At 42.7% G+C, this 27,103-nt stretch overlaps 1 protein-coding gene across 1 annotated transcript in view; it reads left to right on the forward strand.

Moving 5' to 3' along the window:
- Positions 1–2,380: 2,380 nt before the first annotated feature.
- LOC142029037 (chloride channel protein C-like) overlaps positions 2,381–27,103 on the forward strand; it is an 82,194-nt gene continuing 57,471 nt past the window's right edge. The window contains exons 1-8 of the mRNA XM_075023266.1: positions 2,381–2,631; positions 3,530–3,659; positions 10,140–10,220; positions 11,192–11,367; positions 13,453–13,545; positions 16,334–16,577; positions 19,756–19,950; positions 24,775–24,872. Coding sequence (XP_074879367.1) covers positions 2,381–2,631; positions 3,530–3,659; positions 10,140–10,220; positions 11,192–11,367; positions 13,453–13,545; positions 16,334–16,577; positions 19,756–19,950; positions 24,775–24,872 — 1,268 coding nt within the window. The remainder of the gene's footprint in view (positions 2,632–3,529; positions 3,660–10,139; positions 10,221–11,191; positions 11,368–13,452; positions 13,546–16,333; positions 16,578–19,755; positions 19,951–24,774; positions 24,873–27,103) is intronic.

The raw sequence follows: 27,103 nt of genomic DNA on the forward strand, positions 1-27,103 counted from the left end.
AATGAGTGGAAAGCTTGGAAACTGGTCACAGCCTGGGTTCTCTGCTCTCCTGGGTGGGAATCTTCCAGTACTGAGAAAGTTTTCTTTCATCATTGCCTATTCTTGCCTTTGTCCATGGCTAAAACTGAGCTATGGAAGCTCTTGGATAAAGCAGAGAGATCCTTGTGTGATGTTTGGAGACGAAAACTTGTTGCAGAAAGCAGGCAATCCTTATGCACGCTTTACAGGACAGATAATACAGCCTCCAAAATACTTTGCAGAAGAAAGATTAAAACTCATGTTTGGCATTGGAATGTGTATGGGGGAGCATATTTAACAATGACAGTCAAAATGCATAGGTTTGGGGTCAAATTCTGATGGGGCAATTTAGCAGTATGTATTTCTAGCACAGGAATTTCTGGTACAGAATGCTTTTACCACCCCAATCTGCATTTGCCTTCTTCATCCAAGTATTCTGAAAATAACTGTTTTTCTATGTTAAGGAGGAATACCTCTTCAAGTTTTGTTGTAGAATAATGAATGCACTGTGAATGTGTGTGTACGTGTTTTGCAAGGCCTTGTCTGTCCTCTGTAGAGTTCTCTCAGTGCCTGAATCTCTGGGATGCAGCTGTGCCCCCCTACAGTCTGAAATATCTCTCTGCTTTTTGCCTTCCAGCTTTTGGAACCTGGCTGTTTGTGCACTGCTTCTCAGAGGTTCATGAAATATATTTCAGATGAGTAAGCATACTGGTGGGCTTAAGTTAACTATAGAGGAGTCTGTGCAAAAAAATAATTATGGGTTAAAGTTTGAAAACTCATTCCATATTGTTTTTTAAAATTTGAGTACATGAGTGTGTGCCTCTGAGAATTTGCAGTACAGCTGAGCCACTGCTGCAGAGACTGGGTTGGATTTGTGTCTGATGGAAGAGAAGTTGTCAGCTTCGCTCTTCTGGCAACTAGGGACAGCCAAGACATGCTCAGATGTGCTCTTATGGCTGGTGATGGTATTCCTGTTTGAGGAAAAACAGCTGTGCTGTTTACATAACAAATCATCGTGACATGGAATGAGGTGTAACTGTGTTGTTTGTGAGCAGTGTGACTTAGCCTCATCCTTTTCCCCTAGAAAGGTAGCTTTATTTTCAGGTGTCCCCCCCCCCCCCCCTTTCTGTATTGTTCAGTGAATTTTGTATTTCTGTTTATGCTGCAATCTTTATAATACCCAGATCTATTCACATATACCAGTTTGATCTAACACAACTAGAAAATGACATCATACAAATTCCCATGTTCCAGAAATAAAGAAATGGGCTAAAGGGAGACCTTGTGGTAGCCAGACCGGGCATCCCTGAACAAAGCAGCGGCGGGGTCCTAAGCTCTGCTCAGGTGCCTGCTTTTCTCATCTGAGCTCTGTTTTGCCTTGCTCTGTTTTAAACTTGGACTAGTTAAACCCAACTTTTGTACAAGCACAAATTAGCAGTCTAATATCAAGACATTTTTGTGCTTAAACCCAAAACTAAGGTTTTCCAGGTGGCTTGTGTAAAGATCTTTTTTGCTCTCTTGCCATTTAGTACTCACTAACTGACAACCAAGAACTATTTATGTTTCCTCATTATTTGAGATGAGACCTTTCCAAATTGGTCCATGTGCCAGTAAGTGGAGGGCAGCAGCAATCTTTCTCTACTCTGTCTCCAGTAACCAAAAACATGCCTCGAAGGTGACAAACACACAGCATGTTACCAATTTTTCTTTACAGTAAATATTTGACATGCATCAAGTCTTCTTGTGCTTTGAACTGCCAACTTGCAAACTACCTTGGGTAAAGTGTCCAGGCTGTAGTGAGTTTGGTAGTCTAGCAAATGGTTTTTATCCACCTAAAAAGAAATTTGACATGTAAATTCAAAGGAAACTGTATTAGAGAATAAGCTTTTTTAGGGTGCCTATATAATACTAAGAATTCAGGGTCTAACTGAATGTCACTGCAACCTAGATTTTGTTTTATTTAATTAAATTGTGTGATTAGATTAGTGGATCAAGATCTTTGGACAGCCTAAAGCACAGCAAGCGATCATCTCTTTAAACAGACAAAGCCTCTATGGCTTAAACATCCCTGTCCTCTGAACAGTCAGCAAGGAGCCAGTGTGATAATCTTGCTACAGTGGTCAGTGTGTTCTTGGAGTGACTTCCTCACCAGAGAGCTCCAGCTCGGACGAGTTTTTGTTGCTTTGACTGTGCTGGTTCTATGCATACCCACAGCAAACCAAGGGCAAACACAAACTAGCCAAACTCTGTGCCATCTGTCCTCGCGTGGTTTTCCACTCCTCTCTCTTTCAGTCTCAAGAAGACTGCTCTTGGGCTCACATCATTCTTATAAACATCCCAAAGATTCTTGGAGGCGGCTGTAATGTCATCACTTTTTTCCCATAGGACACGCGTGGAAAATGGTGAAGAGGAGATGTTAATGGCAGAAGATCATGGGCCTGATTTGATTAATTCTCAGGATTTTAGGAGGCAATGTAGCATCATCAGAAGCAGTTTAGCATATTCTCACTGCAAGGAGGAGGAGAGAGAACACCTGATAGCCCATGAGAGTTTGGATTATTTGCCTTCGCACAGTGAAGTTTATAAGAAGGGGCTACAAGAGAAAACATACAGGTAAACTTACCTTAAATACTGTTAAATTACCTCTAAGCTATGGCTAATTTAGACAATCCAGGGACATGCCTGATAGCAGAAGGAATAAAGAAAACATTATTTATTGTTTCTGTATATAGGAAAATATTTTATTAGCATGTAGAAGGGGGCCAAGCCGGAAGCAACTTTGATTAAAAGCATTTTTTGAAAGTGCTTATGCCTTTGCTCTTGACAAATTATTAAATACGCAAAAAAAATTAACTACTCAACGCATACAGCTTAAAAGGAAGAGACTTTGCAGAGGTGTGGGGGAATGTTCTCTTACTGAGACTTTTCTTGAAATTCACTGCCTCTTAGTGTAATCTGCAGGAAATGTAGTGTTTGAATCTCAGTAGGGGTGCTCTAGTCCGAGGTGGTACTAGAAATAAATCAGAAATTATTATTGGTGTACAATTATTATTGTAAGTATAAGTTTAGGAAAGACAGAAACTAGAGGTGAAGGTTTGCACATTTGTATGATAGGTGCTCAGTGCATTAGTTGCAGCAGAAGAAAACAGGAATTACTTTGAAATGAGTTCTGAGTGCTCTACTGAATGTTTATTACTGAGTCACATAACTGGATTTTGAGATGGCATCAAACAATCAGCATCTGAAAGCACATTGCACTGCTACTTATGTATTAAAAAACCAAAACTAAAAAATCCAACCATGTTCCTTACCCAAATGGAAATGGCTTTCACCTGAAGGTAGAGTTTTGTTGAATGTACACTTTTTAAAGAGATAGTGGCAAAACGACCCACTTATTCATGCAGTCATGGTTAATAATCAAAATGCTCTAAAAATGCATGTTTGTGAGAGGAAGCGTGGTAATTAGTCTTGTGCTATAGGCTGAGGTGTAACTCTGTTTTCCTATTTCTAGAAAAGAGTGGGATCGCTGGCTGCTGATGGGGCTAATTGGAACAGCAGTTGGGATGCTCGCATTTTTGATTCATCAGATAATTGACTCTCTCATCAAATTGAAATGGGACCTGATGGAAAATTACCTGCAGGTGAGCAAGAGAAAGTCAGAGTGACCTCTTCTGTGTGTGTTTGTTAGAAAATCCACATTGTAAAGTTTTAACTGACTACAGGCGCTGCCTGTCTAGGTGGGTGTGGACATCAGCTCGCGGTGTTTTGTGTAGGCATGCTTTGGTGTCCTTTGCTACAACTTAGCCTGTAGTACAGTATAATATCTGATGGAGTTCTTGTCATAAGATTAATGAAGGCAGTCTTTAAAATATTGTGGCCTTCCTCTTCCTCCTTGTACATAAGGGGCATGTGCTTCTTTAGGTATTGTTGATGCCCAAGGAAAGGGATTAGGTTTCTTTTAAGGTACTTAGTGAATGTGTACCTGGTATCAGGTATGTTATTTCTTTCTATGTCTGGGGCAGCTGTCTTTTGTTAATGCTGTAATAGATTATTGTGGAATGATTAATTTGTCCTTGATGGGTATCATCACCCCTGTAATAATTGGAATGGTGGTGGTAAAAATCACTGAATGGTTAAAATCAATATTGTGGGCTTATCCATGCCCCCATGCTTTGAGGTGCTCCAGCATGACCTCATGCACAGCCACTGATGCTTCAAGGGATACCTACTGGAGCATGGACTTATCCACAGCCATAGATGCTTCGAGGTGTACCTTCTCTAGCATGGAATTATCCATGGGCCACAATCCCTTCTGAGGCACACCTGCTGCGGCACAGACATAACCGTGGCCACAGATGCTTCGAGATGTACCTGCTCCCACGTGGACTCATCCACAGGTCACAGTCCCTTCGACTCGAGTTCACACTGGAGTTCCAGCCTGTCCAGTACAGCAGCACAGAAATGACAGCAATGCCCTGGCCGTCTGCCAGCCCAGGCGCATCGCCATTGCTGTTATCAAAATGTTCCCTGGCACAGCAGAGTAAGACAATAAGTGGTACAGCAGTACAGCAAGCAGCGAAAGCAAAAAGCAGCCACTTATGAGCACCAGACTCTAACATGCAGTAAGTCAAGCAAGCCCCATGGAAAGGACTGGACCCTGCCATTTAATAGCTAAAGAGCCATAACAGCTATGAATTTGATCTAACACTTTCCAATAAAATCTGTCGTTATCTCAAGCCCTTTGAGCCCCACATCAGGTGCCAAAAAAGATTGTCACAGTTTAACCCCACCCAGCAACTAAGCCCCACGCAGCCGCTCACTCCCCCTTCAGTGGGATGGGGGAGAGAATCAGAAGGGTAAAAGTGAGAAAAGTCGTGGGTTGAGATAAAGACAGTTTAATAGTAAAGCAAAAGCTGCACACGCAAGCAAAGCAAGGAATTAATTCGCCACTTCCCATGGGCAGGCAGGTGTTCAGCCATCTCCAGGAAAGCAGGGCTCCATCACGCGTAATGCTGACTTGGGAGGACAAATGGCATCACTCTGAACATCCTCCCCTTCCTCCTTCTTCCCCCAGCTTTGTATGCTGAGCATGACGTCCTATGGTCTGGAATACCCCTTGGGTCAGTTGGGGTCAGCTGTCCCAGCTGTGTCCCCTCCCAACCCCTTGTGCCCCCCCAGCCTCCTCGCTGGTGGGGTGGGGTGAGAAGCAGAAAAGGCCTTGACGCTGTGTCAGCACTGCTCAGCAGGAACGAAAACACCCCTGTGTTATCAACACTGTTTTCAGCGCAAATCCAAACCATAGCCCCATAGTAGCTACTGTGAAGAAAATTAACTACATCCCAGCCAAAACCAGCACAAAATGTTAAGGCATCTCTGACCCTGACTGCTTGTTCTTCTCACCTGTAGAGAGAAGCAGGTGGTAAAATTTTCACCTGGTTTGTGATATCTGTGGTAGATAGTATGAATACTGAAGAGCTTCTTGTGAGAAAGAGGCTTTGAGCTTTTGTACCAGCTGAATCCTGACCAGGGAGGGCCAGGCACCCTGTCAGCCAGTGCTGGGGGGAGCCTGTGTAACCATCGAGCATGGCGTGCAGCCAGCAGGTGCAGCGATTTGGGCAGAAGGGGGCCAGGGTCTGGGCTGACGGTGCTTTTGTGCGCAGCAATGGTGGCAAGGAGCTGCTGGAGATGGTCCCCAGCACCCAGGGGAGAAATTACCCTGACTCAGCAGAGGCCACAACCCAGAGCTAGCTCCCGAGGGAGGGTGCAGCTCTGCAGGTCTGGGGCTGCGGGCAGCGCCTGCGGCCTCTCACTCAGGCTGGAGCATGGCAGATGAGCTCCTTGTCTGCACAGGTACGGTGGGATAGCTGATACTGCTGGAGTGCTGCACTGGCTGGGTACAGGCTCTTTAGGAAGGACGGACTGGGATGGTTAGGAGGGGCAGTTGCTCTTTTTTGTGAGAAAGCAGTGGGAATGGATGAAGCTCTGCCTTGAGACAGATGAGAGTCAGCTGAGAGCTTGTGGGTCAGGGTTGGAGGGCACACCAACATGTGTGATGTTGTTGTGGGTGTCTGCTATAGAGCACCAGCTCATGAAGAATTAGACAAAGCTGTCTTCAGACAATTGGAAGAAGTCTCATGGTCACTGGCCCAGATCCTCATGGGGGTCTTTAGCCAACCAGCCCAGTATGTCCTGAAAGGACAACATAGCAGGGCACAAGCAATCCGTGAGGTTTCTGGAGTGCATTGATAACAACTTCCTGATAGATGATCGAGAAGCCAATGAGGGGACCTGCTCGGCTGGACCTCATACTTACAGACAAGGAAAGACTGGTCAGGGATGTAAAGGTTGGGGGCAGCAGTGACCATGAGATGGTGGTGTGCAGGATCCTGAGATGAGAGGGGAAAATCAGGGTCACAATTCTGGACTTCAGGAGAGCACTTTGGTCTGTTCAGAGATCTTCTTGGAAGAATTCCAAAGGAGACCATCCTGGAGAGAATAGGAGTCCAAGAGGGCTGGTTGGTTTTCAGGTTTATCTCCTCCATGTGAAGAACAGTCCATTCCAATGAACAGGAAATCAAGCAGAAGGTGGCAGGAAGCTCCTCACAAAACTCAAACATAAAAAGGAAGCATACAAGAGATGGAAGCAAGGACAGATGACCCAGGAAGAATACAGAGACACTGTCTGAGTGTGCAGGAATGGGGTTAGGAAAGCCAAAGTGAACCTGGAGTTGAATCTAATAAGGCAACAAGAAAGGAAGGAGGTGTCTACAGGTATATCAGCAGCAAAAGGACTAGGAAAAACATGGGCTTGTTGTTGAACTGGGTAGGGTACCTGGTGACAAAGGACTTGGAAAAGGCCAAGGTACTCTAATGCCTTCTCTCAGGGAGCTGGCTGATGTCATTGTGAGGCCACTCTCAATTATCTTTGAAAGTTCAAGACAGTTGAGGAGAGGTTCCTGAGGACTGGAGGAAGCCAGTGTCACTCCTATTTTCAAGAAGGACAAGAAGAAGGATTCAGGGAACTACAGGCCAGTCAACCTCATCTTGACCCTGGGAAGGTCATAGAACCAATAATCCTGGAAACCATTTCTAACCATATGAAGGACAAGAAGGTGATTGGGTGTAGTCAGCAGGGATTTACAGTGGGTAACCACCTTCTACAACGAGATGACTGGAGCAGTGGATGTTGTTTATCCTGACTTTAGAAAGGCTTTCATCACTGTCTCCCATGACATCCTCATAGACAAACTGATGGTGTATGGGTTAGATTAGTGGACAGTGAGATGGATTTAACTGGCAGAACTGCTGGGCTCAAAGCGTTATGATCAGTGGCACAAAGTCTAGCTGCAGGTTGGTCACCATGGGTATACCCTCAAGGTCAATACTGGGGCCAAACACTGTTGGATATCTTCGCTAATGACCTGGATGATGGGACAGAGTGCACCCTCAGCAAACTGTGAGACAAAAGACTGGAAGGAAGCAGTGCTTGATAGACCAGATGGCTGTGGTGCCATTCAGCCAACAGCCTGCTGGGCTGCATTAGGAGGACTGTTGCCGCTGTCATGGTTTAACCCCAACCAGCAACTAAGCACCATGCAGCTGCTCTATTAGTCTCCCTCCCCAGCTGAACAGGGGAGACAAAGTATAACAAAAGGCTCATGGGTTGAGATAAGGAGAGGGAGAGATCACTCACCAATTACCCTCACGGGCAGAACAGACTCGACTTGGGGAAAATTAACTCAATTTATTGCCAATCAAATCAGAGTAGGGTAATGAGAAATAAACCCAAATCTTACAACACTTTTCCCCCCACCCGTCCCTTCTTCCCGGGCCCAACTCCACTCCTGATTTTCTCTACCTCCTCCCCGCCAGCAGCACGGGGATGGGGACTGGGGGTTGCGGTCAGTTCATCACACGTTGTCTCTGCCGCTCCTTCCTCCTCAGGAGGAGGACTCCTTCCTCATCCCCTGCTCCAGCATGGGGTCCCTCCCATGGGAGACAGTTCTCCATGAACTTCTCCAACGTGGGTCCTTCCCACGGGGTGCAGTCCTTCAGGCACAGACTGCTCCAGCGTGGGTCCCCTGCAGGGTCACAAGTCCTGCCAGAATACCTGCTCCAGCATGGGCTCCTCTCTCCATGGGTCCGCAGGTCCTGCCAGGAGCCTGCTCCAATTTGGGCTTCCCACAGGATCACAGCCTTCTTTGGGCATTCCCCTGCTCTGACGTAGGGTCCTCCATGGGCTGCAGGAAGATATCTGCTCCACCGTGGACCTCCATGGGCTGCAGGGGGAGGGACAGGCTGTGATCTCACCATGGTCTTCCCTACAAGCTGCAGGGGAATCTCTGCTCCGGTGCCTGGAGCATCTCCTCCCCCTCCTTCTTCACTGACCTTGGGATCTGCAGGGTTGTTTCTCTTACATGTTCTCACTCCTCTCTCTGGCTGCAGTTGCTGTACTGCAGCAGCTTCCCCTCCCCGCCCTTTTTAAATCTGTTATCTCAGAGGTGCTACTACCATCGCTGATGGGCTTGGCCTTGGCGAGCGGTAGGTCTGTCTTGGAGCCGGCTGGCATTGGTTCTGTCAGACATAGGGGAAGCTTCTAGCAGCTTCTCCCAGAAGCCACCCCTGTCACCCCCCCCCTACCAAAATCATGCCACGCAAACCCAATACACCAGCAGGTCAAGGGAGGTGATCCTTCCCTTCTGTTCAGCACTGGTGGGGCCACATCTGGAGTACTGTGTCCAGTTCTCGGCTCTCCAGTACAAGGGAGACATGGATGTGTCCTCCACTATTCTATGAAATCAAGATAATGAAATAATCCTGCTAACTGCTGAAGGATAGATCTCAATCACTTCACAGAAATGCAAGGGAAGACTTATTCTGTGGAACAGATGGAGGCTGAATATATCAGAGGGAATGTCCAAGAAACGAACAAGTTTAGGTTTTCCATGAGGAAAGCATATATAATTCTCTTGCAATATAATTTGCCTGGCGTTTCTTATATACAAACTATGCGTAAGTTTATAAAATATATAAACAGTGGATGAATACACATGCATACATGTATATATGCATTTGTATGTATATACACACATGTGTGTATATATACACACTAAAGTATAAATAAAGAATATATAGAAAGAAACCACAGTTTGACTCCAGGGCATCATAACAACTGTTACACGCACTGTCGGTCCTGTTGTATTATAAAATTTGTCCTATTGTATTGAACTAATACAGAGGGACAGGAGGCAAGCTCTCACAGGCTCTGACATCAGTACACACATGTAATTCCTGCCCTGGAAGACCTTCCCATCTATATATCTCCTTCAGCTGCAGATGAGCAATACTCATTTTCGTGCACTTTGCTTTGCTGTTTGGCTGTGCTGCACGAAGTGCTTATAAAAGCCTTAATGGGACGTGCTGCCGGAAAGGCTGCAGTGGCCGGCTGTAATGCTGTGACCTCAGAAATGCAAGGGATGTGTTTGACCTGCGCACACAATGAATCACAGCTGAGCACTATGGAAGGCAGCAAAGCGTGTGGGAACTGAGGAGTTCTGGAGACAGCATGGCTGCGGTCAGCCCAAGCACAAACAAACAAACTGAAAACCCAGTGAGACTGAAATGTGTTTTTTAAATGTGAGAAGGCCTAGTATAAGAGATGTCCTTTTGGTTAATACAAAGCAAGAAATAGCTTGCTCACATATATTCTGTCTACTTATAATAGCTGCAAATTCATAAAGGTAATTACTGATGTAAGACTTTGAAGCCTCCATCCAAGCAAAATGTCTCCTGAAGACACCATGTAGTGTTTTCTTGTGCATGTTCTTAAGGTCCTTTAACTCTGCTTCTGACCTGAAAAGGGCCTTGATGAGTAACAATGTATCCTTTATAGTGTTTTTGAGAGATGGGCAAGAAGTCCTGGAAAAAACCACATTAATCTGAAAGTCATCATTCACCTTACTGTTACTCACTCCTGTCCTTCTAAGGAGCCTGCACTGCTTCTTTTGGTTTTTCCCTATGGTCCACCTTCTGCCTGCAGTAATCTGTGGGACAGAAGTTCATTGAAAAGCAGGACCTGGTCTATGGGTGCCGATGTAGTAATCTATTTGTCAACCGGACAGGATGGGAACATCCACATGACGTGGCTGTGTGCGCTTGGGTCTGGGCTGGCCATGGTGGTTCTCTCTTCAGGCTCAGTGCTGGTAAGTGTTACGTCCCCTGTGCAGCAAGCCTATAATGCTGTGATAAACCAGATCTTTTGCTCTTCCAAATACTGGTTAATTCAGTATTTTATTTAAACCCCCCCTCTATTATACAACCCAATTGGAGAGGTCTTTCTTGGCATTCAGCCTAAAGCTGGATTCCACCGCCCATAACTTGTATAAAAGTGTCTGGGGTGAAATCAGTGGTGGTGGCGATGCAATTTACACTTACCATGTGGTGTTTATAAAATAAATACAAGTGGCAGCTGGCGTAACTTGTGAAAACTTGGTGTTTGGAAGGGGCCTAAGCCAAAGACCATCACTCCATATAAAAGTTACTGTTGGTTTTAGGTTGATCTTTTAGCTGTGCTATGTGGGTATTGCTTGTAGCCCAGATCAGTACTTTTACAAGGCGGCAAGGCTAAAACATTGAGCCTTTCTGTCATTTACTGTCCTGCTGTGTTCAATTTAATTATAGACAGGCAATTAACAGCATAGGTGAGAGAAAAAGTGAATGTTTTACTGAACTTACCCCAAAATCCAGCAACAGTAGGAAAAGGGAGTTTGCTGTTATATGTGTAACAACTGACCAGTTTTAAGCTATCTGAAGCCTGAACTGACAGAACAAATCATACAGGTTCACAGGTACACCCTGCCCTGCAGACTGCCTGTGCAGAGTACAACAGGCTGGTTGGCTTCAGGCATCAGAGGGGATGGCGGGGAGCTGGGGCAGGGGCCCTCGTCAGTCATTTTCTTCTCTCGTTACTCTCAGTACACATACAGCAACACTGTTGGGAGCTTGAATTTTTGTGTGTAGCTGGAAGTTATATGTGTATCTATGTTATCTGTCAATTCTGGGAAAGTCTGTGAACAGAGCAAGATGAGGGCTGGACTTAAAATCCGTGTCCACAGATCCATCTAACACATCAACATGCTTGTTGACTCTCTCTTTTCTTTTTTTTCCTTTGCAGTTCTTTTGCCCAGCAGGTTCACCATCTGGCTTGCCAGAAATCATTGGGTATTTGAATGGCACTTCTATTCAACATCTTTTCAATATCAAGACCTTTTTAGGAACATTCGTCTCATGTGTGCTGGCTGTAACCTCTGGGCTCTTCTGTGGGTCAGAAGGTCCCATGATCCATTTGGGGTAAGAAATAGCAGACAAAAGTTAAAGCTATCAGGCTGAGGGTATGGGTTTGCAATGTCTGTCTTGGTGGCAGTGCTGGCTTAGAAAATACCCTGCATTGGGAGCTCTTTTCACCTGTGCTGTCCCCTTCCTTGCATTAGCACAACTATTCGTGCCATGCAGTGAAGAAAAACATTTTTTCACTGCGTGTTTTAAATACTGGCTTAGTTCCCTAGTATGATTCCCTGTGGGGCTCGGCAAGCAGTTATCTGGACAACAGCAGCCAGTTTTGTTTCTGAAAAGCAACCAGTCCCACAGCTATGGCCTGCCGGCTGCTTTGCATCCCTTATAACTGCTTTTATCTATGCAAATAAAGCCAGTCTCAAGCAGCTGCGCGCGAAAGGGGCAACAATTTTACAGCTACCTGCAGAAGTGCTGTAAGTGGCTGTGCAAGGTGCACAGTGATGGACAACCAGTCCCTTGGGGTCCATGTTTCCAGCTTACAAACACGGCAGCTGCCAGTGCCAGCTAAGGGTGACCACAGAAACCAGGCGCTGCTTTGCAAGCTCTGCAGATGGCAGACTGCAAGTCAGGTTGGAGCTGCTTCTTGTTCATGCAGTAGCATAATACTACATTTCTAGGCAGAGAAAAGTAGACTTCATAGTCTTTTTGAAGGATAATGTTTTTACCCCCCCTTGCTATATACAAAGAAAGAGAATCCCCACCACCCTATTGTGGTCTGGGACCTTGTGAGAAGGGGAGAGGAGGGTTGCCCAGTGGCGCTCAGTAGGTCAGAGCGGTTCTTAAACTTTACTGTGCTGCGATACAGCCAAACTTAGTAACTGTGGGCCAGATTTTGGGCTTTTCTGTTTTGGTGACTGACATGGTTTCCTTTATTTGCCGTTTAGAGGAGAATCCTGCTGTACTTTATTACCATTATTAAACAGTATCTTGAGTAGAGATGGTAAAATTGGTCTCTGCTAATATGATGTAGATCATTTGTTGGCTGGTTTACTGTTTTATTTTTGATCCTTTTTGGTTTTGGAAAGTATTCATCCTTGAGGTTTGTTCTCTTCCTCTTCACCACCCTGACCAAACCTATCCTCCTCCCCAGCACCCTCTCACATTTTCGGTTACGGATTTTATATTTATTTATTTATTTGCACAGAGGTGCACTACCCTAGGGGATGACTCAGATGTTCAAAAATAGGAGCACGTGGTTAGTCAGAGGCAGCCACAAACCTTCCAGACAATGATTACCAAGGTTTAGCTCTCCCTTTAGGTTTCTTTTGTTTTCATTGCTTTCAGACATTTGTCTCCAGGAGCTCACAGACTGCAGCTGTGATTTTTTTCCTTTGTGCTGGGTTGGTAATAGTGATGTAGGAGCCAAAGAATTGAATCATATTTCCATGAAGAAAGTCAGCACGGTATTAACGGGATGCCTTTTCAAAACATAGGAATTAAGAGCTAGTTTAATTTAATTTAGCTGGAACCCTCCACCATTTTTATTAAACATAAACACACGTAAGTTGCTAAAAGCCTCTGAGAGATTCGTTAAGGCTTCTAATTTAAGTCTTGTAGAAAAGTCTTCCAAGATTATACAATGAATAGATTTTTCATTTCACTAAGGGTTTGGATTTTTTTTCCCCGCATTTAAATGTAGTTTGAAGTGCTGCCTGGGAACACACTGTAATAATTTAAATCATGACACATCTTCTGTTACAAGTGGGGCTGTTCTGGCTCCCATGGTCATTAACCTGAAATGATGGGCTATAGTCTGACGTGTCACCACATTTGGGCAGACATTAAAATGCAGTTCTTCAAAAGGCATTTCATGGTCTATCATCATAACACTCCTTGCAAAAGAGACATTTAAGTCTCTGAGTCAAGAATCTGAAAGTCTTTAGTAGCCTCTTTGCTTTATGTCAATGGAACTTTGCATATTTAAAAGACGTGTTCAACATTTTCCATGTTTAAATCTGTTGAAACCAATCTAGCTTTGCTGCTGCATGCCAACTAAGGCTCTGTCCTCCCCTGCCTTTAACCATGGCTGATTTATGAATAATTTACCAAAGAGTGCTCTCAATTACACAATATCACTTTTAGTGCCCTCCTGGGTTGTGGCATGAGCCAGCTGCAGTTGGATACCCTTGGCGTCCACCTCCCGATCTTCACCAGGTTTCGGAATTCAGCTGATAAGTAAGTGATGGGCAGAGCTGTGGGGCTCGGGGCAGGGGGGGGGGGGGGGGGCGCGGAGGCGGACTGTCCCACCACCTGCCCTTGGTGCCCCGTGGGTGTCTGGCAAGTCGTCAGTGAGCCCATTGCATCTGGAAGGGAAACGGAGATGCTGCTCCAGCAGTCTTTCAGCCTTCCTTCTGTTTGTCACTTTGGAATGGGGCAAAAGCCACCCACTCTAATTAAAAGAAAGTTAATTAAACAACTTTAAAGTTCTTTAATTAAAAGAAAGTTCACAAGTTGTTTTATTGAATGCTAATGAAATAATACATTAATACTGAAGACCTTTTCCCATTGCCTTCTGGGTTGTATAAGGAGGGAGAAAAATGCAGGATTTTTACACGTGGACTTTATCCTCAAATTAACGATGCTGGCCCAGGAAAAAAGAGGTGATGGGGACTGCACAATGTGCACAGTGGGCCCTTGCTTTATTTTTCTAGTTTTGAAAAAGTAAATTGTTTGTGACACTTTTTTAATCTGGCTCTTCTCTACTCATGCGTGTCTGTGAGATAACTCTGGTAAGCTCCCTCTTGTGAACAGTTCTACTGAAATTAATGAGATTAGTTTCCAGAAAAAGAAATTACAAACCAGTTTATGTCTTCTGGATGGTATTTATTTTCCTATTGACATACAAAACCCTACACGATACTGTTTTTTTTCTAAATCAAGGATAAAAAGAGAAACTTGTGTTGATTTCCTAAAGAAATAAGAAATACAAAAGATTCAAATGCACAGCCACCGTGAACTATCTGTAGCTTAAAGAAAATCAAAAAGGACCAAAGGGAAGATGCAGGATCTCCTTTGCCTTTAGCCTTTTAAGTCATTAAATACATCTGACACATGCTGGTTAAACATAATGTTAGTCATGGAAGAAATCAGCAATTGCGGTAAGAGAAGCAGTGAGAACTTTTGTTTTCTCTGCAGGATCCGGTTATAGTATAATTAGGAAGAAGCATTAGCTTGCAGTCAGGAACCATCCTGGGAGAGACAGGTTGTGTGGAAATCCCCATCACATAGAGGGGTGTTGGTGAGCAGCAGAGACAAATTTCAGTTTAAGCAAGACCTCGCTTTTTTATATAGACAGGGATGAAAGACTCCCGCTCCCCTGGTATCTTTTGGAGTTAGGTAGGCTCAAGAGATGTACCCTCTCCAAGTACTGTCACAGGCAGAGCAGTAACTCAGCAAGTGTTAGGATGTTGAAGGATCTTAAGGCATCCCTCCATTGGGCAGCTGTGACAGATGTGTAGAAGGGGTCCCGTTTCGTTGTTGATACTACTGGTGGGACACGTAGCATGTACAACTGACTGGAGCAAGAAGTTGGAGTCGTCCAAGCAAAGCTCGCCCAGCTTTTACTGTGGTCTGCAGTACCTTTTGAGTTCCCTGCTGCTGGAAACAATGTCACTGTGAAGATACGTGTAAGTAAAAATGCACGCACAAGAGTGTCTAACTCAGCATTTGTGAGTTGGGAAATATCAGACATAAAGTTGCCTGTGTAGCTTTACTGGTGGGCTTTGTTAAGGGCTTTGAGATGAACTCTCTAATCTTTTCCCTTATTTTCTATCCATTATACTCATTGCCAGCCATCTTTGTACTGATAAAAATTGTGGACACCACAGAGAAGTCAAAAGGGCCCACTAATGTTTAAAGTTGACTCTGATCTGTTGGGGAGGGGGGGTTCTGAGAACTTACCATTTCTTAATATTAAAAATACTCAAGTGTTTTGTGTACTTGTTGACTTCAGCTAGTACTGAATGCTCAGCATTTCTGCAAATTATCCCTGAAGTCTCAGGTCGCACATCCAGAGGATGAAAGTTTTATAAGCTGGTGAGCGCTAGTGATTAGTGCATTATATGTATCAGCATCACCCCAGTATCCCAAAGGCTGGACTTGAATCTAATTTTCCAAGGCAGAATTCAAGCATAATTTTATTTCTTCTTTCTATATCATTCCTCTGTTTTGCACACTGTGGCCTTCCTTAAAAATGTAACATTTGTCTGATGCAGGATGTTGTTTTCATGTAATGAAATGGGTGCTTTGGAAAGAAAATTATGTTGTGTGTGGGAAAATAAATAATAATAAGTGTATAAAGGAAGACTGCCCATTAATGCCTTTCTTTACAACACTATAATTATTTTTCTTTTTCTTTTTTTTTTACTTCTTTTTTTTTTTCTTTACTGGAACTGGCTCACAGTGCAGATCTCTGCCATTTGAGCTCCTAGTGCAGCTTACCACAACAGAAGTTTGTTGCTTTTTGGGGTGTATGTGAGCTCCGTGCCTTTACAGGGAGGGAGACAAGGCATATACATTCCCTGTGGATTTCTCAGATATTTATAGACGGAGGCGGCATGTTGAGCCTACAGTGTCCAAGGTTGTACTCTCATTGTCTAGTGAATCCCAAACTTTCTTACCTTTTTTCCCTGCAGTATTTCACCCCCGTGACTGCACTGCTTCCAAGGTGTGAAGTGGTATGTCTGCCTGGTGTTAGGCTGGTTGGCACCAGTTCAGCAGCTTGCTGGCGTGGTGCAGTGGTCCCCACGCGATGTTATAGGATTGAGGGTTTTGTCAAGGCCAGAGGTCAAGATGGACAGATCTAATCTAAAATCCTAGAGGTGAAAATAACCCTAAAATAAACCCTCAGCTCTATAAATTCAGCCCCCTAAACCCAGCTTTGACAAGAAACGATGTTTATGGAAGTTTTTTGTTTCTGTTTTTTTTCCTGTTACCCGAATTTTGGCTCTTCTGCCTGTTGCAGGCGCAGTTTCATTACGGCTGGTGCAGGAGCAGGCATAGCTTCGGTATTTCGTGCCCCCATTGGTGGGCTCTTGTTCACGTTAGAAGAAGTGTCTTCGTTCTGGGACATCAGGCTGGCCTGGCAAACCTTCTTCTGCTGCTTGATGGCTACCTTCACCACGGATTTACTGTCCTCTTCTCTCTGTGGGTTTGTTTACAGAGGTCATTTTGGATTTTTTGAAGCAGAGAAAAGAATTATATTTTGGGTACGTACTGTGTGGGGGTGGGAGGAAATAGATACAGGGTTTTAGGCTTGCCTCTTTCAGCATTGTTGCTGGGGGAATAGTGGGGAAGGGGGACTGAGAAAGGGAAAGGATGGTATATGTACAATTACCAGATCAGCGGATATGGAAGCATTCACACTTTTTATCCGGTAATCACTTAGATACAACACAGAGTTGTTTTGTTCTAAATTAAAGCAAACAAATAGACAAAGCATCTACTGTTTGCTTATTAGCTAATCATATAAGTTACCTTAATAACTTTCTGTATTGGTGCTGGATAGGACAGGGATAGTTTGAAGTAAAGGAGAAAGCAGAGAAGCTCTTAAATGAGGTGTCCTCTCCTTCTGTAGTTGGCTTGAGCTCTCTATTGTTGCTGCAGGCATTGCTGTACTGTGCCCCTGTTCCTTAGTGCTTAGAGATTAAACATTTGAAAACATAAAATCACTGTTTGTTCCTCATTGCACAATGGAGGTGACCTTCAGCCTCAGCTGCCTTTACTTTATTCCTTCCAACACAACACAATCTTTGAATTTTACCGTGTGTCCACCTAAAAATAGTTGCTTTTATTATCATGTCTTTTGCTCATTTTTATTGCAAGATGATTCAATAGTGATGTGCAAGTATCATGATCTTCACTTCTTGCCTCAATGTCCTTCTTTGTATTTGACCTGGAGATCAATTAGACAGCTAGAAATAAAACCCTAGTCTTCTGAATCCCATTCCACTTTTTGCTACTAAGTAAATTTTTCCTAAGGTAATTCCCTGATCAATTTCATTGATCTCTGAATTTCTTCTGGCCTGTGTCTCTCTAGCAATGCATAAACCAGACATTATGGTATTTTCCACATGTAGGCATATCTTGGTTGGGAAAATGGGCAACATTTTTTTGTGTGCATGCTGACTGATATAATGATTTTGCATATGCTATGCAAAAGTATTTTGGGTATATTTGCTTTACCACAAGTTTAGCTGGGGCAAGCAGAGAAGACGTTGGTTTTCAACCCAAATCCTTTTTGTGGACCAGCTCATAGTGCAGTCCCCCAAACAGTTGCAGTGACACAAACAAGAAGATAAAAATTTGTGGCAGAAAGGTGAGACTACATGGATAGGGAAGAGGTCAGACCTTCTGAAGCCAGATTCATTGCTGAAGCCAAAGTATTGTGTAATGAACAGCTGCATGCACAATGGAGAGTAGACTCACTTCAATTGCTATTTTACAATAAGCATTGCTCTTTTAACACTCCTTTCAGGATGTTTTCTGAAAAGAGCAGTGGATTCTGTCTCCTTCTATCTTCAATTAGTGTCATTAGAGGGAAAAGCTAGCTAAAATTATTATCAACATGATTTCTGGCAGTGTTCAATAGTTTTTGGCTCCCAGTGTGGTACAGATAACAAGAAACATTTTCATTTCACTGAACACGGGGCTCAGGGGAAATTTTGCTTCTTTCGTGTTTTGTGGCATTAACCAACACAGTTTACAGTGGATAAACTCTGAGTTTAAAGCTTGTGGGTTATGTTTCTCAAGAAAACTATTTGTTTTCTTTAGTTTCATTCTACCTAGCATAATGTTAACAAGGAGCACAATTTATTGTACTCCAGAGCATGAGATTTTCAGGAAGCTCTACTTTATTTTTACATAGACCACTGGATTATTTGTAAACGTGAAACTTGCTCTGTAGGTAACAGATTTTTCTTGATGATTGGCCAGAGCTTGTGGTTGATACTACAACAAGAACAAACAATGCACTATGCCACCTTTCATTCCCAGCGAGTGGAACACGCACTTGGTTTTACCTTTATTGCCACACACATGCAGTGTAACGTGCATCTATTACTTTAAAATGAACATCTCAGTATATCTTTCCCACAGGTAAAATGGAGGTAGGGAGAGAAAACAATAAAACCATGTATGTCCATTTTTAGTTTTAATCAAGGATTGGAGCTAAGTAGAATATAATGCAAGATATTTGGATCCTGCAGTAAATAAAACTTCTTTTCTACTTCAGATTAAGCTACTTGTCTCTGAATTCTGGGATTCTCCCTCTTCCAGACCTGGTTTCCTAGTCTGCAGCACCTTATGGACCAATTCTTCAAGCTTGGCTATATTTTGACCCTGGCATTTCTCATCTCAGGAAATATCACCAGTGCTTAGTACAGCCCCCTGGTGGATTTGTTAAAGTCTAGGCTTGTTGTAGCAGGAACAAGAATAAGATTAAAAGTTGAGAAGAGGAGGAGGAAGAAAAAAGAGTTTGAACAGTAAGAGGGCCTGTGTACTTGCTCAAGCAATTTAAGGAAGGCTGACAGTTTCCCCTGTCAGCTGCCCCCAAGATTATACTAGTTTAGGTTTCTGCAGGCAACCCTTGACATGTGCCCTTACTGCTTCTTGCCAGGTAGCTTTTTGAGCATTTCCTGATCTCTTACTCTGTCCAGATCCTGATCTTGACAAAAAACTGTGTAGCTCTAAGCCTAGGCTAAGGAAATAGTATCCTCACAGCTTTGAATAGATTGCCACTGGGTCTGTTGACCCCTTTTTGTTGGCTGGAAGATAAAATTAAAACATGATATTGCTCTCATCCTTGCTGCCTGTTGAGGAATCAAGCAGAAAATTAAATTACTATTCCAGCTGCCAGATTATATTCTGTGTTTGTGATTTGTTGTTCTGTAAGTTGTTCCAGATCAGCATCAATTTTCAGTTTTGCTTAAATAAATTTACTCATATATGATCTCAATGGACATGGATGCAGGTTGACACAATAAATGAACTTTCCCAGATTATGTTGTAGATATAGACACAGTGAGCAAAGCTCTGGTTCAGCAGAATCTTTTGAAGTGTTCATTAAGGCCAATATGTCATTTTATTTGGACGTAACCTGAAGTGCCGAGTGCTTGTGGTAACTGCAGTGCATCACAGAGATTTCCGCTATGTGTGCCAACACCAGTGTCTACCTGCTGGTTCCACTCCTGTGAGGTGTGCAAGAAGAGTACACCATCTCTTATGAGATCAGCTTTAAATTAATTAGCTGAGCTCGCTAAACCACAAGGAAAGATTTATTTCCTGTATGGGAATTACTTTGTAGTATCAGGTTTTGTAAGAGAGGGTGCAATATTTCATGTCACTGGCAGGACTCTCAGAACATATTTTCTCCTTTCTTCGACTCAGGTTAAGAACTTGCTGGACATGAACGTCTTGGCCTTTGTTCCGACCATCCTCCTTGGAATGCTTGGAGGTCTTCTGGGAGCTCTCTTTGTTTCCCTAAATATAAAGATTAATAAATTACGTATGCAGTTCTTTAATTCAATTCCAAAATTATCCCTTAGAAAAACAAGCAAGCTGTTGGAAACTGTGCTCATCCTTGTAAGTAAATAATATGGTTCTCTTGATTATATAACATTTACAGTGGCTAATGAGGGCAGGTCATCAACTGGCTGGATGGAAAAGTGAATCTGACCTGCTGGTACTCAATAATGTCCAATAGAGTACAGCAAACATATGGATTTCCAAAGTACATATAGGTATTTAATGTTGGTGGGTATATAAGAATGGAGAAGAGATGTTTTGGTTTGGGTTTTTGTTTTGGTTTTTAATGCTTGAAGTATTTTACCTGTATAGTTGCTCTCCCACTGCTGCTCTACTCCGATGATACTACATCAACTTAGTGACGTGTCGCAGTTACATTGGTGTGCTTTCGCATTTGTTCGCAACCTGTGGAGGGCTGTCACAAGTAGATTTCATCCATTTTTCTCCATTTTTCCTTGCTAGTGATTAATCCTCTCATTACCCCACACAGCTTGCTCATGTAGCAGCACCAGGTGGACATCCTCCTCCAAGCCTCTGCACCTGGGCGCTTTTTCAGCTGTTACATTGGAAAAAACAATTAGGAGACTATTACCATAACCATATGCATTTTTGCCTCAAGACAACAAAGGTGATCTTTGCCTGTTGTGAGAAGAATAGAGGCATGAAGAATAAATGTTGTAGAGGGTTTAAAAGTTATGGATAGGTACAGAAAACTTTGTGGAGCTAACTGTGTATCTGGAGTCAGTTATCCCTAGTTGTTAATGATGGAGGTCAGCCTGGAGCCTTGGATGTCCTGATAAGGTGGGGTTTTACCTCTAGGCTTTGGAGTTTCCATTTGGCATTGTATGGCTTTGGGGAGGGTCATGCCATTGGAATGAAAAGGGTAGAGACAAAAGGTTTCCATATTTTGAACATTATCATAATTTTCAATTTTTTGTTTTGGTTATAACTTAAGTATGTTGTTAAATGTGGAGGAAGGAAACCTTCAGAGCTTTTGTACTGCACTTTTAGTGAATTGTGCAAATTTGGGCTTCCCTTCAAGTTTGTCTAGTGAATACCTGCTTGTCATAATTTTTCTTTTTTTCCACCATTTTTGAGGAAGTCTTCCTGAGGAGTTTTCAGACCTTTTTAGAGTGTTGAGATGAACTTTCTTTAGGGAGATCGGTGCACACCAAAGCCCCTTTCTTCTGCCCCTTCTTAGGCAGACTTGCCAGTATGTTTTATGTATGCTATATATATATTTTTATATATACACTATTGCATACTTTCTCTTCCTTCCCTCCTGGAGAGAGGGTCGCTCAGTTGTAGACCAATGGGTCACATAGATGCTCTTCTCCTATCAGCCCAGACATGCCTTCGGCAGCCTCTACTCCCAGCCAGCAAAAAGACATAAGCTTCAGGGGAAAGCAATCAGCTTGGCTTTCATTAGTGACCTGGGTGATACTGGGAGGAAAACAATTAGCATTTTAAATACAAGAGGAGAAACTTTTGGAGCTGAAAGTGCCCCATAGGTTGAGGCACACGGTCGAGTCTCTGCAGGCTCTCCACAGATTGGTGCGGAGACGTGCACGTTTCCCATAGGTTGCACTATTTTTCCTCTCCATCGGGTCAAAAAGAGTGCATTTCATTTCGTCCTTGGAAGCCGTGCGTGCTATGACAGTCCAGCTCCCTCTCCTCTGCCTGCTCCTGCTCGTTGCTGGGAGCAGCATCCTCCTTGTTGGGTTCTCTGTCGGCTCGTCGGAGGTGAAACCTGGCCTCCGGCGGGAGGAAGGGGAGGAGGAGGAGGAGGAGGAGGGGTCCCCGTGGACGGCCTGCGCTGGAGCAGGCTTATGCCATCGATGACAAGTGGATTCCAGCTCCTCTTAGCGGCAGAACGTCGGCTTTTCAGTTTGCAGCCGTGTTTGTTCAGCACCTCTCTGAGGGGAGACACCCTGAGGAAGCTCGCTTGAAGCTTCTTGCTTCCAGGTTTGAAGGAATGGGTGAGGTAGGTAGGAAAATGGGTGTTCTCAGCTCTAGGGAGAGTCTTTCCGCTGCCCAGCCTTCCTTCGTTGTGCTACAAGTTTGCTCCCAGGTCTTGCAAAGGATTCGGGACTTTGTGCTGTTGAGGTCTGCAATGAGACATCCTAACAAAAAAACTGTCTTCAAACCAGCGCGATGAGGAGTGGAGTCCCACGGGTGACTCCCAGTAGTCCTGTGTAAACTCCACGGTTTCCAAAGGACCTCTGTTTGTGAGAGGTCAGGTTTGTAACGATTATTATTTTAACAATTTGGGGCCGGAGCTCTGTGTTTGACAGCCGCTTCCCCTACTATCGGAAAAGGTTTGGCTTTCTCATAGTACGTTACAAAAACCTTGCATAAACTACTTAAACACATAAAACCCACACAGTTCCTTATCACTTTTCAGAAAAAAAGACAAACCAAGCCACAACATAAGCTAGCAAGACCCAGTATGTTAGAAGATACTGTAGGATTAAACTTAAGATCAGCTAGCAAAGATTTAGTGTCAGATGTAAAGAAATTGTCTCCTAGGAGTTATTTTATGTTGTTTAGGAGTGGTGTCTTACTGACTCCAAAAGTTCATGGAGCGGTTAGCGCCTTGCCAGATCATACCTGAAACTGGGAGAACAGCATGTGTTTTGTAGGGCTGTAGTGCTTACAAGAGCTTTTCTGTTTATATATTTTTGTCTTCATCCTGTAATTTAAAAAAAAAAAACAACTGTTTTTTTACATAAACTTTGTAGCATGAACTCTTATTCAGACTGTTTTCCCTTTTTATTAGCTCTAGAAGATCCTGCTTAGGTCACAGTCCTTATTTTATTACAACTTGGCAAAAAAACCAGCAGGAAAGAAACTATTTGATCTGAGAGAGAACCATACAATTCTTTCTTTTTTTTTTTTTATAAACTCACATAATCAGGCAACTGAAAGAAACTGTGTCACAGTGACTTTAACCAAAAATAATCTTGTATAAACCAGTCTGCATTTAAACTTGGAAAGAACCCATCATGGTATCTTCCACACCCACAACATAACCCGGAGTACCATTCCTTTGACTGGAATTGAATATCTAATCTTCAGGCCATAGATTAAGCAAAGCCGTCTTCCTAAGTGACCTTCTGCCCCTTGGCCTGCGTTTGCTTCTCCTCAATTCATCACCTTTCTCTCTGTGAGGAAATCACAATGTAGATAATGTTTTGCCAAGAATCTGGCAGAGCTATCTTTTTATTTTTTTAATCACGTTGACTAATGCTTCTGTTCCAAAAGCTCAGTGTTTCAATGGGCAGGGTGGACAATTTAAGGATATATGCATATATACTTATAAATTAAGCTGTCAAAACTTTAAAAGGTTACTTGAGAGGATTATTTTTTTTTTCTACCTAGCTGTGAAGTTAGGCTACTGCTTTAAATATGTAGCCACTGGCTCCAAGATAGATGTCCTTCTAGCTCCCTTTGGACTTTGGGGCTTTGGCAAAAACTTGACCTGGGTTTGAACTGTCCCAGAGTTAAGTTTTCAGAAACAAAACCTGACCTAAGCTTCGTGAAGACTGAACTACTCCCAGTTTCATCTATTTCTTGTAGATGCTCTCAGCCCATAAGCTTATAATCTTTGAGATACAGGGAAACAAAGGCTTGAGATATGATTGTCTGACAAATTGTCACAACTGCACACAGCTGAATCTCAGCTTGAGGGTTTCTATAAATGTGCTACCTGAGTTGTTTTATAACAATCCAGAGAATGCATGAAACCTTGTGCTTGGAAAATATGTTATTATTATGGTTGTGTGTTACAGTTTTTTTTGCCAGATGTCTGCTGAAATATTTTCTAAATTTTTTTTTTTTTTGGGGGGGGGGGATGGTGTATCTTCATTTATTTAGAAATGTAAATTGAACTCAACTAAGGTAAAAAACATTAGTTTTGAATGAAATACAACTGTGTTATATTGAACTATGTTATGTTGAAAAACATGCATAACTGAAATACAGTCATCTCATGTAAAAACTTCCTTTGCTTTTGATGAATGCAAAGCAGCCAGTGAAAACACCTTCTGATGTGCTCTATTTCAAACATTTTTGGTTTTATTCATGTTTACTTCAAAATGGGTATATGGAAAACTAGTAGAAGGACCTGATAAATTCTCTTTATCCATTTGGGTTGCAATGTCTTTGTCTCCACTTTATAGTGTGTAATCTGCTTTAGGCATTATAGCTGTCTAGTACTGCTAGGATGTCTAGGAACTTCTTTCTGTTGATTAACCGAGTATTAGTCCTTTCATAACATCCTCCTTATAAGAGAAGGGAAGCAATAAGTTTGCGAGTTAGAAACAAGTCCTTAGTTGTTCATACTTACTAGGGACTTCAAATTTGCATAAATCAGGAGGTAATTTAAATTGAAGCAGTGGATTGTTTTTGACACTCAGCCTAATTTTAAGTACCAGCCTAAAAACTAGGTCCTTAATGAAAGACATGTAGATCCTGAGTCCTTGCTGTTCAGAAGTTGCGGTCTCGGGTCAGCAGCCTGCAAGGAGCTCTGGCTGGCCGCGTCTCCGCTGCGTGCCATGGTGCGTGGTGGGGAGCCTGGGCACGCGTAGAGCATCCCACATGCTGCAAGTCTTTCTGGAGGTAGCAGTGGTCTCTGGTGGCTACAGAGTTGGAGGCCAATTACCTAGCTGCAACAGCTGAGACCCTGAAGTTAGATGAGGTGAATGTGGGCCTTACTCATTGCTTACGAGCAAATGCTGATCTTCTGGGATACATAGGCAAGACAAAAGTACTATTTCCTTGTGGTAGCTGCTGGCACTAGTGACTTTAGACACTTTTCTTTCTGTTTTTGTCTGTTTCTACATCTCACGATAGTCTGTTTACTTATTTTAATGCCTGCAGGTATGTACAACAACTGTTACGGTATATTTACCGTATTTCTTTCCTTGCACGCCAGTCATGAGTGTGAGAAACTACCAGCTGAGAAACAACTCAGAAACGTAAGTGGGGAGAGTCGCCAGGAACATCTCTATATAAATACAATTATTAACCATTTCTCTCAGTTAGTTGTTACAAGGATTTGGGATGGAAAGATTCAAAGGTGCATCAGAGCTGAATTTTTAAAATGAATTCATGTAGAGACAAGAATCACACTTAATCTTTTAATCACTGAAATTTAATCACACTTAAACTTTTCCAGTGAGAGGCATTTGCCATCATGCCAAATTAAAGAGAAAAAAAAAGGAGAAAGAAAGAAACAAAAGGAAGTTAAAAAATGAAAAGAGCCTGAAACATGGCTGTATGTATCATGCAAGCAGTTTTTCAATTTAGAATCCTAATTTTGTTTTAAAAGGTGCATAGGCCTTATAGATAGGTATATAAGACTATAAGCGGCAGGCTGTGCTTTAACTGGAAAGCTGGAACTGGAAACTGATTAAAAACCTTTGTTATTCTCAGCTTCAGTCAGCTACTATTGGCTGAGGGACATGATCTGATCAGTCCTCTGTATAAGAACACCAATAGGTAATACATCAGAGGCGCATGCCACTACAGCAGAAACTGTAGTCCGGGGACTTAAAATGACAAATATTTTATTAATAAACAGGCAGGGAATATGTGGCTGAATGGCTAGGGATTTTATGGGTGATACAGTTGAGGTCCTTGAATCTGATACAGGTTTTGCAGTCCAAGTATCTTTCTTGAGAAATACCTATAAGGAATCCAGAGGAAGTAGAAAAAGAATTGCTCAGATTGAGGTTAAATGATAGCTTGATTTCACGGTCATTGCAAATGGTCACTACCAAATTGTAGTTTTACAAATTCAGAAATTTGTAAAATTTATTGATTCCTCCTTCCAAGTGGGAAGCATCATATATATTGCATAATATGAACTGTAAATACTGAATAACTTGCCATTGGTGAGTGGACTCTGAACAGCTTATTGAAGTATATAGAAAGCAGACATACTTTCCCATTCTTGCCACCAATTCTAGACTGTCATTTGACTTGCAGTACCGGGTTCAGTAGTGTTTGCTATAATATGCATTTACATATTCTTTACAAAAGCAAACTTTGTCACTTACTTAGTACCAGCACTTGGTGACTGCAGCTATTTGAATTGCACCAGGAAAAGCCTTTTTTCTCACCCCAACATCCTTTTTTTATTTTAAGGACTAAATGCTTGCAAAATGTTATTTTTCAAAACAAAACTATTTTTGCTCTAAAGGAAAACCATCCGAAACCACGATAATTTCATGGCTTTTTTTGTCTGTCTCTGAATCAAAAATAGTCAGGCTGATCTAAACTAGAAGCTAAATGGTTGTAGTGCCAATTTTTTATTTGGTGTGGCTACAAGTTATAAGGAGTACATCCTGTTGAAAATGGATAGATCTGAAGGGAATTAAGCACCAAATTGTCCTGGGCTTTGCAAGGCCATGCATATGCTGAAGGTAGTTGTGATGTTTCTAGTAAGCTTGTAATAAGGTACAAGAGTAAACATAGAAAAGAAGCTTGTTCACTGCTCTTCTGTTCTTAGAAATTAAAAAAGGGAATTGTGATTGCAGTTGTGAGACTTTAGCTAGGATCATTTAGATGTGGCTCATCTCAGCATAATCTGAGATTCTTATTCAGTGCTCCAGGGGCAGGTAAATATCATTAACCTTTGGAGATCCAACAGGTTAGTAATAGGCACCCTTGCTACTTTAAGATATCCAATAAGAACTATATAACAAAGAAATTGTAAGATGCTTAAGTTTGTCTTTGTAGTGATCCAGCTCGGTGAAGTGTATGTTTTTTCTTCTAAGTCATGACAGTGCAAGAGCTGCAGCTCCAGATGGGGCTGTATGTGGCTATGCCAGTATGACAGCGCTTCCTTCTAGCATAGTTTATTCTCATAAATTTACACCGAAACAGTACTTTCAGTAGTGTTTTGTAGTGCTTCCAGCAGGCCTTGGTATTCCTAGGAGAAGGAGGAATAGGAGGTCGTGGGGAGGCAGGAGAAGGAGGTAAAGAAGTGATGAGCTTCTTCCATTAGCAGGTTTTGGTACAGCACACATATTCCTGCAGCATGCAGTGTGGCAGTGCAGTCCTCCCATTGGCACCGGGGAGAAATGTGTCTCTATTAAATATAATGATTTCAAATGGAAGGAGTTAGTGGTACAAAAACCTGTGTGTAAAAAAGTCCTACATCTCCATTCTCTGTGATTTGTTCTTTTTGCTCAACCATGTATTT

The sequence above is a fragment of the Buteo buteo genome, chromosome 3 (assembly GCF_964188355.1).
Source record: "Buteo buteo chromosome 3, bButBut1.hap1.1, whole genome shotgun sequence".
Taxonomy (NCBI): domain Eukaryota; kingdom Metazoa; phylum Chordata; class Aves; order Accipitriformes; family Accipitridae; genus Buteo; species Buteo buteo.